Source organism: Malaclemys terrapin, chromosome 9 (assembly GCF_027887155.1).
Source record: "Malaclemys terrapin pileata isolate rMalTer1 chromosome 9, rMalTer1.hap1, whole genome shotgun sequence".
Lineage (NCBI taxonomy): Eukaryota > Metazoa > Chordata > Testudines > Emydidae > Malaclemys > Malaclemys terrapin.
Window position 1 is genome coordinate 101,338,730 of NC_071513.1, and position 18,665 is coordinate 101,357,394.

General features: G+C 51.9%; 1 protein-coding gene across 1 annotated transcript; it reads left to right on the forward strand.

The window, feature by feature from the left end:
* Nucleotides 1–2,208: 2,208 nt before the first annotated feature.
* LOC128843569 (programmed cell death protein 1-like) lies at nt 2,209–18,014 on the forward strand. Its single transcript, XM_054040496.1, has 5 exons — nt 2,209–2,367; nt 10,195–10,536; nt 13,392–13,541; nt 14,897–14,931; nt 16,436–18,014. Exons 1-5 carry the CDS (start codon nt 2,232–2,234, stop codon nt 16,625–16,627), a joined length of 855 nt encoding a protein of 284 aa, XP_053896471.1. The 5' UTR covers nt 2,209–2,231; the 3' UTR covers nt 16,628–18,014.
* Nucleotides 18,015–18,665: the final 651 nt, after the last annotated feature.

An 18,665-nucleotide genomic window follows, 5' to 3' on the forward strand; every position in this document is an offset into this window, starting at 1 on the left:
CCACAAGGCAGCCCCTTGCTACTGCAAATTTCCTATCTTCATCATCCTTTCCCAACTTCTCTCCCACCCACGCTTCATCAGCAACTAGTAATTTATAAACCCCTGGGCCTCCCCCCAGGTGCAACTGTAAAGGTTCATTAGCCTCTTCTGGGCCACTTTAACCCTTTCAGGGCTGATGTGGGGTGAACATCCCATCAGACCTACGTTAGATCTACTCCAGCCCCAGATCTGAAATCTTACCATTTGTCCCATCTCTGATTAGCAGGCTGGCCTCTGTGCCATCTAAACCAGTGGCTCTCAACCTTTCCAGACGACTGTACCCCTTTCAGGAGTCTGATTTGGCTCATGTACCCCCAAGTTTCACCTCACTTAAAAACGACTTATGTCTACAAAATCAGACATAAAAAATACAAAGGTGTCCTTGCACACTATCACTGAACAATGGCCGACTTTCTCATTTTTACCACATAATTATAAAATAAATCAATTGGAATATCAATATTGTCCTCACATTTGAGAGTATAGTATCTAGAGCAGTGGAAACAAGTCTTAGTTTGTACTGACTTCGCTAGTGCTTTTTATGGAGCCTGTTGTAAAAGTAGGCACATCTCTAGGTGAGTTGATGTACCCCCGGGAAGAGCTCTGCGTACCCCCAGGAGTACGCGTACCCTGATTGAGAGCCGCTGATCTAGACCACCCTGCTGCTGGATTTGAATGCTGTCACTGAGCTAACCACAACAGCCCGGTTCATTTCTGCAAGCACGGAAATTGATCAGATTACAATGACAAACAAGAACAAATCATGAATTTCCCCCCGAGACTCTCTAAACGTAATGAGATTCCATTCAAGAGATGCAGGAAGAACCATAGAACGGGGCGGTTTCATCATAGTTGATTTCCTATGCAAATGTTAGTCAGCACAGCAGACACATAGAAGCAAAGTGGGTCAAGGTGGAAAAGACTCATGTGCTATAGATCATCTATCTAATCATCTGTCATAGGTTTTTCTACGGCCCCTCGCACTGTGGTATCTAATTGTCCTCTAGCCCTCTTCCTTGCCAAACTGGCTTTAAGATTTTCTGTATACTGTTCCCTTGTGTGTGGGGGAAGCACCTTCTGGATATAACATTTATCTTTAGTCCTCTTCATTTTAGACAGTTATAGTCTGGGAGATGAGATTGCAGAAAAATCTACCATCATCATCTACTTCAAGCTCTTGAGTGTGGGCACAAGCTGGTACTCTTGTTGGCAGTCTCAGGTCATGAAGATCTCTCTCTCTCTCTCTTTGTCTCTCTCTCTCTCCCTGGATAACTCAGCGGATTGATAATGGCCTGTGAATTGTAGGTCTGAATCCAGGCTAGGTGGGTGATGAATCAAAATGGACGCCATCTAATGGCTGTTCGGCCTTCATGAACTGAGTTTGGTGGCCTCACTCCAGTTCCCCGTCGATAAGTGTCCCCATCTCAAGCCATGGACACTAGCTAATGCCCCGGTTGGGAATCTCAGCTGAGAAGCCAAGGAGCAAATGGAGACCGTGGGGGCCGAGAGACCCTTTCCACCGCAAGAGGTGACCACTTAAGGGCAAAGGCTGAGGGGACCTGGTGGGGGCTTAGGGAAAGTGTGATGTACTTGCTGTCTGGATAAAAAGAGGAGTCCCGTCTCTGGGGCTGTCAGGCCGGGAGCTGTCACCAGCCCTATAAAGAGTCAGAATAACTAATACAGAGATAAGCGCTCCCCCAGCCACAAGCAGAAAACACAGAGCAGTTTGCCTGGCAGGAGCAACCTGTGGGTGACGTCAAGTGTGTGGCAAAGGAAATGCGGCGCAGGGCCCCCTCCCCCTTCACTTGTGGTCTCGTGCCTCCGACCCCTAACGTTCTGCTGATGCCGCTTTCTCTTCTGTGCGGGTGACTGGCGCGTGGGAACCCGCTGAGGCTCCTGGCTGCCGAGCGGGGGAGCAGGGTCGGGCGCAGCTGTCGAGCTGTGTCGGAGGAGGAGGAGGGGAAAAACGGGGGCGGGTGGCAGGGAGGGTTTCCCTCTCAAGCCGAGATGGGTACGTTTCATTTCCACTTCTGCTTCGGCTGCAGTCAGTCGACGGCCGCCGTGCAGCCCCCGGGGGAACAGTGCCGCTGGGACGCGAGGCACGAGGTGGCCTGGCCAGGACGCAAGCCCCCGGAGCGTCCTCCTGCCACGCAACACAGGCATAGCAGCTTGGATCCTGATTGGTGCATTGCATGTGCCGGGAGGAAGCCGACCCCCAGAGAGCTCCCGGCCCCTCGAAGGCGACGCCAGGGACGATGCTCGTGATCGTGGTCGGCATCTGTGCGGTGCTGCTGACCTGCAGGCCAGTGCTGCTGCTCTCCCAGCTTGGTATGTATCTGGGCGGCGTGCTCCTGAACACAAAGGCGGTGCGGCTTACGCCCGGCGGGGAGCGTCTGCTAGGCTTAGAGCCGTGCGAGCGGTGGAAATAGCCCTGGCAGTGAGAAGGCAGGAAAGCCAAAGGCTGGACCTGAAATGCCCAGGCCGCCAGCATCCGGGAAGAGCCCCCAGGATAAAAACAAACGCAAATGTTCGGTGTGGATGCGGGGCCCCGATCCAGCCCCCATCACTGCTCACTTTGAAGGGAGAAGCCTGAAAATAGTGGAAGGGGAAGCAAATAGTCGCGCGGGGGGGCAGTGGAACGGCTAGATGTGTTATCATATGAAAAGTTGGGTTTGGCAAAACTTTCTGGAGTTTCGCCCCGCCCCTGACCCCCAATACTCCCTTCATTCAGGGCCTGATCTCTGGGGTTCAGGCCCTGAATCCATTGTTGTTCAGGGGGTCTTCTGAAAATGGAACGTGGCGTGGGCTGGCACAGAGCATGGGGCTGAGAGTCAGGGCACCCGGGATTCTGTGCCTGCTTTGCCCCTGACTTGATGTGTGGCCAGGCCACGCCCTGTCTTTGTGCCCCGGGGGGCCCAACAGCAAAAGGGGGTTAACGAGATGTACCCACACTTGTAAAGCACTCTGAGATCCGTAGGTGATGAGCCCGGTCAAAATGCCATGGGGAGAAAAATGAAACAAAAATCTGCCTCTGTAAGTGACTGGCATCCTGTGCTACGGGGACAATAAAGACTTTGGCCTGACAGTCATTGTCTGACTTTGAGGCTGAGCGAAGGGAAAAAGAAATGAAATCAAAGGCACAGAAATCACATCTGGCAGAGCCAAAAGGACCTCCAGCTGTGACGAGTGTTTGAGTGGGTTCGAAATGTGGTAAAACAAGTTCTGGAAACGAGCAATTTCTGGATTTTGTTTTAGAACTAGTTCAAAAAAAGCAGTGTCGGGTTATAAAGTCCTCTGCCTGCTGCATTCAGCGCAAACAGCATTTTGTAAAAAAAAACAAAACCCCAAACCTGCCTAATATTTTCTAAGTCAGATAAAATCCAACCACACAAATTAAAACCTATTGAGCAGTGCAAAACCCAAACAAACTCCTTTGCCTACGTATTAATGATTATTACGATGTGTGTGTTACCGTAGCAGTAGGAGCACCAGTCATGGACCAGCATCCAAGAACGCTAAGTGTGGCACCATCACAGCAAAAGGACAACGCTTGCCCCAAAGAGCCCACTATGGGAATCTGCAATGATTCCCCAGTTGTCTCTTCTCATCTTGAATGTCCTTAGTCATTTCTTCATAACCAGGGGATATGCCGCGTCACAACAGACCAATTGTCCTTCTAATCTCCTATCTCATAAGGAAGCCTCATAACTTCTGTAAACTTCCTTGCCTCTCTGAAATTTCCATAGAAGCGGAGGGAATTGTGTGCCAGCATCCAGGATTGGACCCAGGAGGTTTTGATCTTCTGTGTTTAATAAAAGGGATTTATATGTTTATTAATCTCTGGGGCTTTCAAGGGGATTGTCAGCTCGGATCACTGGCGCTTGTAATTGGTGAGAGAAACGCCCTGTTACTACTTTTTCCTGGGAAATCGGAATGACCATTAATTTAACGTCTATCTCTCAAGCTGTGTGAGTAAGGGGCTCAAGTCAAAAATCTGGATTTAGATCTGGATTTCAAACACTGCCATCTAGCCGGGCTCAAGACCAGCTCTAATCTGGATAGAGAGATTTATTGGGGAAAGTGCCCGAGAAGTTTATTATCAGTAATTAATGATAATAATTGTGGGGCGGACTGTGAACCTCTTCCTCCCAATGAATCTAGCTTGAATCTAACTTCAGTCAATGGAAGTAAAGGGTTCACAGTCTGGCCTTGTGTATATAAAGCCATTGCCTCCTCCAGGATTTTGCCAATGATGCTCATAAGCAATTAAAATACAATCATAAAATAGGTCATGTCAAATGTTAATTAATGGCCGGGTTAACGTTAATGTCCCTAGAGACGTGCTGCAAATGGCTGTAGCCCTGTAGACTCTTGTAGCCTAAATACGAGCACTACCCACCAGTGTGCCCATCTGCACGGAAGTGCCCGTTCTGTTCTTGGCTCACTAGTGTTTATCAGCTGGGCATCCTTGCACAAGTGCGTCGAACAAGTTGTCCCAGCTTTTGAACAGTCTCTGGGAGGAAGCCAGACCCCCCACGGGGTCCCACTCTTCCTTCAGTGTTGGCCATGCTGCCTGACTGCTTCTTAGACTGAGCTACTGGGCTCCAGCACTCCTGTTTCACACCAGGAACTCTGCTCAGCGAGTCCACCTGAGACTCTTGGTCGGGACTGGTCCCCTCCTCAGGGACTAGTTCACCTCACCTCGTGTTTGCAGTGACTGTTAGGGGGAGGGATAGCTCAGTGGTTTGAGCATTGGCCTGCTAAACCCAGTGTTGTAAGTTCAATCCTTGAGGGGGCCACTTAGGGAACTGGGGCAAAATCAGTACTTGGTCCTGCTAGTGAAGGCAGGGGGCTAGACTCAATGACCTTTCAAGGTCCCTTCCAGTTCTAGGAGACAGGATATCTCCATTATTTTTTTTTTTATTTTACTCAAGCAGCATAGGATTTATTAGTCACCTGGACACCGCATGGGACGTCCTTGGGTTAGCGCAAAGAAATAGAGGTGAAGGTGTCAGCCATTCTGGTCAAGCCAGAGCAATTCCCCAGCCAAGCTGTAGTGAGCTCCATTTTCAGGCTCTGTCTCTTTCTGACTTCCTTAGTCAGTCCCAGGAGAGAGTGTAAGGCTGCCTGCCATGACTCGAGACGTGAGTATCAACCTCAGGGCAGACTGCCAGGAAGCAGGGCACAAACCCCAAGCTGGCTGTGAGCTCTGTACTTAGATTTCATCCACCAAGTGCCAAGTGTAAACTCCTCAGGCACCATAACAGCCTTAACATGGAATCACCGACGGTCCCCTGGGGCTCTCCGATCTGTCTCACCACCCTGCCTTTGTGATGGATGGTCCCTTACACTAAGAATCACAGCAACATTCAGTAAAAAGCAACAGAGGGTCCTGTGGCACCTTTCAGACTAACAGAAGTATTGGAGCATAAGCTTTCGTGGGTGAATGCCCACTTCATCAGACGCAAAGGTGCCACAGGACCCTCTGTTGCTTTTTACAGATTCAGACTAACACAGCTACCCCTCTGATACTTAGCAACATTCAGGTTACTTTCAGACACAAAGGACCAGTCACTTATCCCAGGTCAGTTGCACCTTAGATCTTACACCAAAGACAATGCTTGTAGCCAATCCCATAATAAACTACGTACAGATTTATTAAATATGTAAAGGAAACAGGAGAGTTATTTACACAGTTAAAGCAGGCAAACAAATGGGTTACAATCTTAAGTTTCAACAGATAATAAAAGCAAGCTCTCTATGTCCTTTAGGGCTACCCCAGGCTAAGCACTGGGCATCTCTTGCTTGTGCATAAAAACCTTGTCCCCCAGAGTCCAAGCAGCATGAAGATAGTCCGTTCCTTCTCTTTGGGGTTTTTATCACCCTCCTGCCATATGCTTGGGGCTGCAAACTCAGCTGATGGGAGCAATTCCCTTGCATGACTCCTCGCCATGCAGGGTGTGGGGGGGGAAGAGCAGGACAGCTGAGCCGTTTGCCCTTTTTAATGATAATAGTTGGGCAGGGCATAACACCTTCTGTTAGAGATCAGCACTTGATACTAGTTCATGTCTCCTTCCTGTCTGGTGATTTACACAGCCACAGAGGCTCACAATACAAATATTGCCTTACACTATGGGGTACAGATGTTATAAGTGAGATTAATGCAGGCAGCACCTCACCACCATTCAATAACGTCTAAACACATTCTTATCATTCTTACACCTATTTTAATGATCCTAGCACCCAGGGGAGCCAGATGGTTCCAGCCCTGTATCTGTCAGGCCTGGGGATCCTGGCATGAGCTGGCACCTGGTCTGCCAGCATCACAGAGAGCCAGAAACCAGCTCTTTATTCCCTGCCAGTCACCTCTCAGCCCTTTGTTCTCCAGGCTGGGCCATGCTGAGTTCACAGCCCTCGTGCACGGATGCCCAGCTGATAAACACTAGTGACCCAAGACCAGAACGGGCACCTCCTTGCAGATGGGCACACGGGTGGGTGTCGCTCGTATTTAGGCGACAGGAGCGTCCGGGTCATTGATTGCTAGGTGTGAGTATTCTGCCCATTGGGGTTTTCCATTGTCTTCTCGCATTTTCCATTGATATGATTTGGCCTCGGCCAGTTCTTTGAATAAGCCATGCAGTTTGTTCAGACAGCTCGGCGACACCTATGTCTCTTAGTCTGTCCTGAGAGCCAGCTTAATTCTTTCCCCTTTGCTGGGTAGCAGTGCCTAACATAGGGGGAAACTGAGGCACACATAGGCTTCAAGTTACAAAAAATTCCCACTTTGTCCCAGGGGAGCTCCCATAGGGATGGAGCCTTTCCCTGCTAGGCAGCGAGTTCCAGTCACAGGCTGGTCACTGTCCGCCAGCAGCTAGGTGGCCTCAGGGAAAGGAGCTGGTGGTCTCAGTCCAGGGCCGAGGGGGCACATCTGACACGGTTGCCGGCAATCTCAGGGGAGTGGCTGAGGACTGTAGTTCCCCTGGAGGTTCAGCTCTTGCTTTGATCCCTCGGGGCGATCCCTCGAGGCACTTTAGACAGGTTATTAATGATTGCAGGGGACGGGAGCAGATGGGGACAGTCAACACTTTATTTAAAATGATGGTGATGATTACGGTTGGTGTCGCTGTGGTTGCAGTAGTGCTTAGGAACACACGGTCAGAGAGCCGTCCCCCTTCTGCTGGGCCCTACGCAACTATTCAGTGGAAAGACAGCTCCTACCCCAGACACTTCACTGCTGAGGCTACGGCAAGAAGCAGTGGGTGGGTGGGGCAAGCAAGGTGACAGTAATGGATACAGGCCAAGATTTGGGGCGGGGGGGGGGCAGTGCACCTTTAAGGAGCAGGGCCAGTGCACCTGTGCTGGGCCAGCGGGCCCCAGTGGGCTATAAGAGGAGGCCCGTGGGGCCCCTGGGTGAATCAGGACACAGAGTCAGTCTGGAAAGGGGAAGAGAGAGAACAGATGTGGGGTACTCACTGGGAATAGGGAGAGAGGCCAGAAGCAGGAAGATCCCTGGGAGTGACTACTAGAGTCCCCTGGGACTGGGGCGTGACAGTCCCGGTGCAAGAAAGACCTGGTGAGACAGAGGCAGCAGAAGAAAGGCTGGAGATGGGAGCTGCCAGAGACGGCGTGTTTGGCACCTGGGAGAAGGCAGGAGAGCAGCAGAGGTGACTGTTGCTATCTCCAGGGCTAGAGCGCTGGACCCCAAGGAACTGGGAGAGGGGCAGGGGGAGTGACGGATGCTCGGCTGGGAGGGGTTCCCGCTGGGAAGAGCAGCGTTACAGTCTAATTAGAAGGGCTGGGGTGGCTGTCCCGAGTCAGAGGAAAAGACAAGGACTTACAGAGAGTTCGGGCCTGGTCCATGGTGCCGGGCTGTGTTAGGTGGGCATTGAGGGATGAGATGTCTTGAGTTTTAAAGACGGCTTATACTGCGTATTGGAAATGGATAGTGATTGGGACTTGGGGTTACGGACTTATTTGCATCATGTTTTTGTAATGAACTGTCCCCAAGGAAGGGTATTTTTGAAGCAAGAGAGCCTGGCGTAGAGCACTTGGGTTACCTAAGGGGGAAACTGAGGCAGGTATGCCTGACATGCCGTGGCCTGCCACATGAGAGTTCTCTGGGTCGGGCAGCTCAGTACTTGAAGATCAGGTCCCTTGAAGGTGTCTATAGTCAGGCGCCTAAAATAACTATTCACTTTGGAAAGCCTTGGCCTTAGGGGGTCTCTATGTATGAGCTAGAGTCCACTGTCTCCGTCTTTGCACCCTTGAATCATCACTTGCCTCAGTCCTGCGGTGATGCCATAGGCCATACTCCACCCTCAATCGTTGGCCCGGTCCATGCAGCTGATGTCAATGGGTGTGCCACAGGCCGAGCACAGACACGAAACGACCCAGAATTCGGAGGCTAGGCCATCAGTCTGTTGCTACAGAGTTGATTGTGTTATTACCCCTTCAACACCTGGCTAAGAGAAGAGGTGACAGAGAGCGACAAATGAGGCAACACGAGTACCTTTCCAACTAACCACGCGGGCTTCTCAAGGCAGGCAGGGTAGCTTCACGCACCCTGATTTGAATCAGGTACACAATCAGTTATGCCCCCACCCCACCCTGTAAATCGACTCTGCGTCAGTTTCACCTGCTGGCTTTCAGAGGCAAAATCAGCCACAGAAAGGATGACTAACATGGTATAAAAATAGATCCTAATTTTCATATGAAACAGCTGGAAGTTCCTCTGCGGTCAAGTGGGTGCAACCGAGAGCCGAATTGGGCCCCGTATAAACATTTAATAGAACAGTTATTACCAATGATTAAACGTTAGCTAGTTATTTAGCACCAACACCAGACCCTTTGCTGTCAAGATCCCATTGATTTCAATGGAGTTTGGCCAGCAGGACTTTGTATTTAGTGCCGTGTGGTACATACAGATAAAGAGCTTCCACTTGAGAAGGTAGACACAGCAAACAGGTAATACATACTTTTTAATTCCGGCAAAGATCTGCCAAAGTGATTAGAGATTTTGAGGGCCTGGCTTGAGACACCCGAGTGCGCCCTACTCATCGGGAACTCTGCAGTACATGGAGCTCTCCGGGAGGTTTCCAAGCCCTCAGTGCCCAGAGGGTTTCAGAACAGCCAGCGGCCAATGAGGTAGGGGAAGGTGAAGCCCTTGTAAATTTCCTAGACTCTGCGTGGGCGCCATACTGCTGACAAACAAAGACAAGAACCTATGCTAAATGTTTTAGCTTTAAATTCTGGTCGCTGCTCTGCACACACATGGAGGAGACAGAGCAGTAATCACCACTTAGACTCACCACACGTTTTTGCCTGATAATAATGAGTCAGTACTAAATTAAACAATTAATTACACATGTGCAGCACTTTTCATCTTCCCCAGGCTTTACAACACTCTTCTATCGGTTGGTCTCAAAGCCCTTTAAAAAAGAGGGACCGTTAGTCCCATTTTACAGAGGGGGAAACTGAGGCAAGTGACTTGCTCAAGGCCATCCAACCCACCAGTGGCTGAACCAGGAATTTAACCCAGCTCTTCTGAGTCCCAGTCTAGTGCGCTACCCACTGAATCACACTGCCTCTTTGTGCAGCTTTGCGGTAGGAGGCTTGGGCATAGGCTGAGAATGCAGCATCCCCAGCAAGGACTGCACAGAGCGTCCCAGTGCCTGTGAGACAGGCACAACAGTGTTGAATTTCCTTTTGTCTAAGGGGAGCAGTGTTTGCTGCGCTGGAGCATACCCATGGTTAACGGTTTCTCAGGCTGTCAGATAGTACATACATTGGGGCTGGATCCTCCCTCTGCTTTTAGTGGTGGGGGGATTGGGAAAGGCCAAAGATCCAAACACTCCAGGGCAGGGACTACCTTTGTTCTACTAATTCGTACAGCACCTTGCACGACAGGCCCCTGATCCTTGACTGAAGCCTCTAGGTGCTACCACACAATCAATAATAACCATTGTCTGTTCTGTGTTTGTGGGGCACCCAGCGCAGGGGGGTTCTGGTTCAGTCCTAGGGCTGCTGGATGTGCCGGTAATACAGAGAATAAATAAATAATAATGGTTGTACAATGTGCCCGCGAGGCCCATCAGTGAATCGTCTCCTGCTGATCACGGTGTCCTGTTCTTTGTTTCTTTCCTTTCTCTGAAACAGTGACGTTTTCCCCCGAGAAGCTATCCAGGTCTGTGGGCGACACAGCCAGCTTCTTCTGCAATATCTCCGAGGCGAACTTCCCTCAGTTCGATTATAGTTTAAACTGGTACAAAAAGATCAATGCCACTCACACACAAAAAATTGCCGAGTTTAATGGGAATGAACCTAAAATCCAAGAGAAATTCACCCTCATCAACCATACCTCTTCTGTTGAGATAAAGATACTGGACCTAATCAAGAATGACAGTGGCGAGTACTTCTGCGGGCTGATCGCTTTCTCCTCGCCCAGTAAAGTGATGGAAAGCAACATGTCCCAGCTCACAGTTACAAACGAACAAACAGGTTTGTTTCAGAGACAGTATAACGAACCAGCTTGTATGCGTGTCTACCGCAGCCCTCTGCTGGAGGGGCTCAGAGCGCCCAGCCGTGTGCCATAGACCTAGGGTGACCAGATAGCAAATGTGAAAAATCGTGACGGGGGTGGGGGGTAATAGGTGCCTATATAAGAAAAAGCCCCAAATATCGGGACTGTCCCTATAAAATCAGGACATCTGGTCACCCTACATAGACCCTGCTTTAGCTCTGGGGTTAGGGGCTTGTGTGTTTGGAGCGGGAGAGGCTGAGCTCTGTCCTCCGTGCTGCGGGGAAGTTCCAGGCGTCTGCGTGACGCAGTGCGGCTGAAGATTTGCTACAATGCTCTGTTGGTCTGTGGGCTGAGTGATATTTCCAGGCCAGAATTCCCCCCACCCCTTGATGCCCTAACCAGCTAGGTTAGAATGGGCGGTTCCCAGCTGCTCAAATCAATCAGCATCTCTCGCTGTGGAGGTCGCTTCTGCCAGTGGTCAGCCAGAGCCTTCGCTTGCTGCTCTGCAGGGGCTATGTCAGGGCTCCTCTTTCCAACCAATATATTACGGTAGCACCCAAAGGCACCACTCTGGGACCAGGGCCCCCAGGGCTAGACGCTGTAATGTGTGATTTCCTGGCCAGAGTGAAAGTAGTAACTGTCTCTGTTGTGACGTTTACAAACCACATGGCCACTTTCCCAGCAGCTGACCTGAATCAAGGCCAAATCTGTGCTGGGACAGGCCCCACTGGGCTCCCTGCAGGTAACTGAAAGCAAGTTGGTGGGGGAGAGCTTGACCCACATCAAGCACCCGGTGCACAGTTACGATGCTGCAGAAAGTAATAAACCGTGGCATTTTACCCGGCAGCAGTCACTCGGCCATGGATATTTTCTTATTTTACTGTCCCACCTCAGCTAATTATCTGCTGCCACTGCAAGGACCTCTCCCCCATGGCCGCGTACGTCCCGACACCACAGTCAACAGGGAGGTGGAAGCCCGAGTCCATGAGCATCTCTCGCTCTTCCACTGAAGCCCAGCTCCTTTAAGTTGCATGTTTCAGATGCCAAAGACTCACGCCCCCGACAACCCTGATGTCTGTATTTATGCAGCTGTACTAGAAAAGGGTACTGCAGGTGGAGTTTGAACTCCTGTAAGATGCATGGGACGAGCAGGGACTATTATTATCATTATCTGTTCTTATGGAAGTGCCAATAAGCCCCCATCATGGGCCAGGACCCCATGGTGCTAGGCGCTGTACAGACAGATCAAAAAGCTGGTCCCTGCCCCACAGAGCTCACTGCGTAACATAGGTGCTGGAACTAGGGGTGTGTGTGTGTGTGTGTGTGTGTGTGTGTGCAGCCCCCCCACCCCTTGGCTTCAAGTGGTTTCCATTATACACAGGGTTCACAGTTTGGTTCAATGGCTCTCAGCACCCCCACTGTACAAATTGTTCCAGTGCCCCTGCTGTGTCAGAGTGCACTACCTTCACTTTAGCGCTGGATAAAACTTTTCAAACCTATTTTTGGGGGTCAAAAGTGGCCTTTTTCAGAAAGGAAAAATGTTGTGAAAAACGGTTTTTGGTGATGGTTTTGATGGAAAACATAGAAACGGTCCTTGAAATGGTGATCGGCATTCTTTCATTTGCCAAAACATGTTGGAAGGGGGGCTTTTATGCTCACCAAAAGCAGGTTTCTCAGTAAACAACGTCATCGACCACTTCAGGAATCTTTTTGATTTGAAAATGGCATGAAAGTTTTTGAAAAAAAGAGAGAGAGAGAGAGAGAAGAGAGAGAGAGAGAGAGAGAGAGAGAAGAGAGAGAGAGAGAGAGAGAAGAGGCCATTTGGAGCCTGTGAAATGGAAACATTTCAATTTGTTTTGTGAATTAAATCCTCCCCCCCAATCTAGCAGCTCTAATTGCCTTAGTCCGTGTGACTATGTTCCCCTCTGGCAAACAATCAAGTGACTCTGACAGCCTCCTACTTACACACAGCTAATGGGATTACACCTGTATCTCCCAGGTCCCTCAATGGCGATTAGTCAAGATGGTCAGGGGGGCAACCCCAAGTCCTGGGTGTCCTAAGCCTCTGACTGCCAGAAGCTAGATGACAGGGAATGGATCACTTGATAGTTGCCCTGTTCTGTTCATTCCCTCTGGGGCACCTGGCATTGGCCACGGTCAGAAGACAGGCTACATTGGTCTGACCCAGTATGGCCGTTCTTATGTTCTTATCTCAGCTGATACAGATGTGTGTTGGGTGCAAAGGTTCTGGGTTTGGCTGCTAATATTGACGGATGGTGCCTGTACATATGTGGCCACCAATTCGTTACACAGTCCTACACTGGGCCAGAGCCTCTTCCCACTGACCCTATTACCCAGAACCACTGGATCGAATGGGGGAGGGGGCACTGCGTTATTTTGAGTACAACTGTTTTGCCTTGCCCTTGTTTTGATCAAATGAAATAGAAGCCGGAGCTAAGCAGGGGGCCTGGACTGATTGGGTGGCACTGTACAGATGAGAATCAGAGATCTAGGAAGATAGGACTGGAAGGGACATGCTGGGTCATTGTGTCCATTCCCCCGCTATCACGGGCAGTCCCGTCATATGACCCCACGGTGTGACGACAGCACCAGTGCTAGGTCTGACAAACGGTGTGGAATTCACCTCTGTCCAGCGGGCTGGTGCGAGCCGGGAACACCAGTTAAGTCCTGCTTATGCCACAAAACTCAATGGGTGTAGGGCTCCCTTAAGAGCTGTTAACTCCAGCCACGTCGTGCTGGAGGAGAGGACGTGGTTTGCTTTGTATTTTACAGAGACTGTAACGTTTCTTCTTTTTTATTTGTAATTCCCTAGATGGATGGACCACCACCATTCCCAACGTGACTGTTGACGACCTGGTAGGCAACTTTAAAGTGCCAGTCATCATTGGCCTGATCATCGCCGGGGCCGTGCTGCTGGGGCTTATCACCTACATACTCTTCATCACTGCGCGCCGGACGGGAGGTGCGTCATGGCAGGGCGAGCGGGGCCCTGACAGTCTGCTGCCCTTCCCCTCCGGTGCTGCCATTGGGGGCAAGCCAGGGCTAGCTGCAGAAAAAAGGGTGGGGGGCAGGAGGGGTGCTCAGGGACTGTGGTGAGCAGAGGCTTGTAGAGACTGACCCGACAGGGCCACTGTGGACGGGAGGACTAGCTCAGCCATTCTGCCTCCATCCTGAGAGGTGCTGGGGCCGTTCCGGGATGTTAACTCGGGTGAAATTCCCCCTGGCTTCACTGGGAGTGGCCGGTGCTCAGCGCCTCCCAGGCTTGGGCCCCAAATCTCTGACATTCCCCCAACCCCGCATTAGATTGGCTCGGCCCATTGTAGGGCCAGTGGTGGGGACGGTACAAGGAGCCTTCCCCCTGCCTGGAGCCCCCGTGTAAAGGGCAGTGAGCCCCCAGCCCCTGTCTGGGGTGGGTGGGGCCGTGGCCTGTGGAGCTGTCTGTGGGGCCCCAAGAGAAGGTGTGGTGGGTGCCCTCCCACTGGAGCAGGGTCATGCCTCCCAGAGCTCCCCTCCATGCTCCCCTTCCTCAGGCCTGGCCTTAGTGAGCCCACGGTGGGCAGGGCTGTGTGAGTGCAGGGTCCCCAGCTGTTCGGCTTAGCCAGAGCCAGGCGAGGCTTGGCTGGCTCACTCAGTGCAGCGCTCTGTCTCCGTCCAGCGGCAGCCGAACTCGATGAGCCTGCTGCAGCCTTGGCTAGCAGAGCGGGGGCACATTTATTGTGTATCCACCGGCTGGTCTCTCCACTAGGCTGGCAGAACGCTGGCTGCTGGCTACCAGAAACTGAGGGTGCAGCGTGGCCAGGGAGACTCCCGGCTGCTGCCCAGAGACCTGTGAGGCGATTCCAGCCCACCAGTCCCAGCAGAGCTCTCCCCGTCTGGATACCTGGGCTGGTGGCTGGGATCCAGGAGCTTAGCTCCCTCACTCGTGCTCCTGGGAGAAGAACCTGAATAGAGCAGGATCGGGTCAGGCCCTAGTGATCAACTGCTCACGATTGGAGCGCTGGAGTAGAAAAACAGGGCACGATTCTCCCCACGGTGGGCCTCTGCTCCAGAATGCCAGGCCCAGCCCTGCAGTCCGTGTGCCAGTGACTCTCCCGCTGGCTTTGAGGGGAGCTTTGGGGACCTATGTCTGGATCGGTGGATGTCGGCACATCCTCCAGTGGGATCTTGCTGAGGGAAGGAGTCTGTGCAGCCCCAGAGTCGTTTGCAGGGAGCTGCAATGCCGCGGGAAGCGGAGCTAACTCTGACGCCCACTCCCCTTGTGATGTTCGCTGCAGCCCAGCTGCTGTGCCTGGTCTAACCAAATGTGTTACTTTGCAGGGCAGCAGAAACCACAACGTGAAAACGCACTCTTGGTAAGTTCCCCGTCGCTCACGTGCGGCTGGCAGGAAAGAACCTGGGCTTGTCAGATCTTTAGTAGCAAGTGCCCAGATCCATGCCAGGGCGGCAGGCAGAACTGCACAATGCCACAGCTCCTCACCCATCCCCACAGCCCAGTCCGAGTCCTTCACGGGCCAGTGCCACCGGGAGAAAGGAGAGAGAGAGAAAAGAAACAGAATGAAAGACTCTTAGATGCAGCTGAAGTACTTTGCTTTGCAGGCAACGGATCATTATGATCAATAATTGTAATGGAGTGACTGTCTGTTTGTATGGCCCCTTTTGTCCCCAAATAGCCCCCAAGCGCTCTGAGCAGTGACACAAACCCTTCTGATACGGATCGCTAATGTGGTGTCCGTGCTCGGCAGCCCCCGAGCACAGCGAAGAATATTGCATTGGAAACAGCCAGCGGGAGAAAGCAATTCTCTGAGCTGGAGTTGGGCCGGGACAATTGGATTAACATCCCTCCTTTTGATAAAAGGGCCAGGAGCGGGTGGACCTTGATTGTATGTCAGGCCCCAATGGTGGCACCCGTGGTGTGTCCGACTGCCACCCTGGGGCACCTGGGCCAGCCTTGACGCACAGAGGAGAGCTCCCTGCGAAATCACTAGCACCCCCCGTCCCTTGCAGTAACGTCCAGTTACTAGCCAAGTCCAATCCTCTGAGGTTGTGCGAGCTGATGGGATCACAGTGCAAGGTGCTTTGACTGCAGCCATGCTGATTGCATAGAGTTGGATGCTCTCTAGTAATGCCTTCTAGTGAGAGACTAAAGAAGCTCAATCTATTTAGCTTATCCAAGAGGAGGTCAAGAGGTAACTTGATCACGGTCCGTAAGTACCTACTTAGCTGAAGCTAGACCAATTCAGACTAGAAGCCAGGTGCATGTTTTTAGTTCAGGGTCATTAACCACTGGAGCCACCTACCTGGGGAGGCGGTGGATTCTCCATCTCATAGAGTCTCATAGACTTTAAGGTCAGAAGGGACCATTATGATCATCTAGTCCGACCTCCTGCACAACGCAGGCCACAGAATCTCACCCATCCACTCCTGTAACAAACCCCTGACCTATGTCTGAGTTATTGATGTCCTCAAATTGTGGTTTAAAGACCTCAAGGTGCAGAGAATCCTCCAGCAAGTGACCCGTGCCCCACGCTGCAGAGGAAGGCAAAAAACCTTCAGGGCCTCTGCCAATCTGCCCTGGAGGAAAATTCCTGCTGGGTGCAATCTGTAAATCAAGGCTTTTAAAAACATACCCTCCTGCTCAAAGAGAAGTTCTGGGCTTGAGGCAGGAATTACTGGTTGAGGTCCTATGGCTTGTGCTCTACGGGAGGTCAGAATGGCCGGTCACAGTGGTCTGTTCTGGCCGTAAAAGGTCTGAATCTGTGTGAGTGCGTCTGCCTGTGTGTGGGGTACGTAGAGAAGCCAGGCGTGTGTGGCTGTGACTCTTAGTAAAAACGCCCTCTCTTGTTGTTTGCGCAGCAGAAAGAACAGATGACGACGTACACGGTGGATTATGGCGTGTTGGAATTCCAGCAGGATGAGCACACAGAGGCTTCGGTGGAGAGTTACCCACCTGACAACACAGAATATGCCGTCATCGTGTTCCCTGAAGAGAAGCCTGTCACCCCAGAAAGGGGGAAGAAAACGAAACACCAGAGGACCTGTCAAATCTGAGCGCAGCCCCGCTGATGGGTCAGGAGCCCGACCGTGCTTCTCCTTCTGTTTGTCGTCTCCCTACAGCTTTCTCGGAGGCTTTCGGACAGGAAGGCCTGGTGGCAGCATCTGCACTATTTGTACACGCTGCACCCGGTTTTACGGCAGCCCCTGACTCTCCTTCTTCCCCGTATTGGACAGCCGCTCGAATGACTGACATTTTACGGCAGCCTTCATCGGGGTCCTTCCCTCCGCCAGCAGGCCGCAAGCAATTGTTTGCTGCTAAGGAAGACGTGCAGTCAGAACACGCTTGAGGATCTGGACTAATGGACATGTGGTTTGAGCCCTGTGTTGCCGTGGCGGAGAGCCACGTTCATCCCGGTCCTTGGTTTCTTGCGCTGCAGGAGGCCGCATGATCCATCCCTTGGGGGCCGGGAGGGGGGGAAAGAGGTACAGTCATGTGTCACTCAGCAGTTACCCTATTGGCCAGTGATGCTGGGCTCCAAAGAGAGGCCTTGCCCGTCCTCCTCGTTCATTAGGATGGTGATGGCAAAGCTGGGTCTAAAGGATGGGAGAGGGTAAACCGGTGGGAAAGGATGGGATCTTTAGGGCTGGAAGGTGGATGCAGGGGCACCTGCTGGAAGATGCTACCATAGACTGTTGGAGCCCAGTTCTGCCTTGCTTACGGGCGAGGGATACAAGCTGCCACCTTACAGATAAACTAATGCTACCTGCAGCCCTGATATTTCAGTCCCTGGGCTCCCCAGTCATGCCAAACGGAGCACAAACCTGCCTCTTTTGACTTCCTGCTGGGTTTGACCCTACTAAGAAATCTTAACATTGGGAGAAATTTGTGAATGCATGCCAGTGGCTGCAGTCTAAACGGATACTATGAAACCGATTGCAGCTCTGATGCGTTCTAATCGTCACAAGAGCTGCAGCACCCAGCTGAAATCAGTGGGTCTTCTTGGGTGCAGTGGACAGGAGAAGGTTGCTCCTTCTGTTCGGTACCGAGCTAGGGGCGTCTCCTAGCTTTGTGGGAGAAGCTGCGTTGCATGTAACTATTTAAAAAGACTAATGGGAAATGTACTGTAATGTGTTTTTTTCTCCTTCTGTAGTGTCACATATTTGCACTTGAAAGTTAAGAGCTGCAGCTGGATGCAGCTGGATTGAAACCAAATCAGGTGGAAATCCGACCTGTGCATGGGCGGAGGAGATGGCAAGAACACGGAGCACTCTGGAGCACCTTACTTCTCGACCAGCCCTGCTGGAATCAATGGGGCTGTCGGAGCAGTAAGGTGTCACTCCTGGGGTTCACAGTCAACCTGAGGGCTTGATCCTGTTGAGTGGGTGCTTTGCCCTTAGCTTTGGCAACAGGGGGATCAGGCCCCGGGAGTTTACACTGAAGTGGTCGAAGGTCTTTGTGAATAAAAAGAAGCTTTAACTTTATCTTCAGTTTTGTTTATTGCTTCTGGACTGATACGTGGTGAGGAAAAGGCTGGAGATTGTGCTGGGGCTGGGGGTGTCTTTTTGTCCTGTGTCTGTACAGCTTGCAGGGCAAGGGAGTCCACAAAAGGTGCACAGAAACCAACACTGGAAGACATTCCAGGGAACCGAAATGCCGGTGAACTAAACTGACCACACAGCCCTAGGAACATCCCTAGGGGCGGCAGGTTTGTATAATTTTTGGTGGTGCCCAGAATGGTCCAAGTCTCCCCCACCCCCACAGAGTTGCCCAAGGCTCTGGGAGGGAATTTGGGTGCGGGAGGGGGTTTGGGGTGCAGGCTCTGGGAGGGAGTTTGGGTGCTGGGTACAGGCTCTGGGCTAGGACAGAGGGTTGGGGTGCAGAAGGAGGTGTGGGGGTGCAGGCTCTCAGAGGGAGTTTGGGTGCTGGGTGCAGGCTCTGGGCTGGGGCAGAGGATTGGGGTGTGGCAGGGGGTGGGGCTGGGCCAGGACTGAGGAATTCGGGGTGTAGCAGGCAGGCTGCCCCGGGGCTGGGGTGGGGGGCCAGAGAGGAGCACTCCCCCCAGCCCTCTCCCCGCCAGCAGCAGCGAGCTCT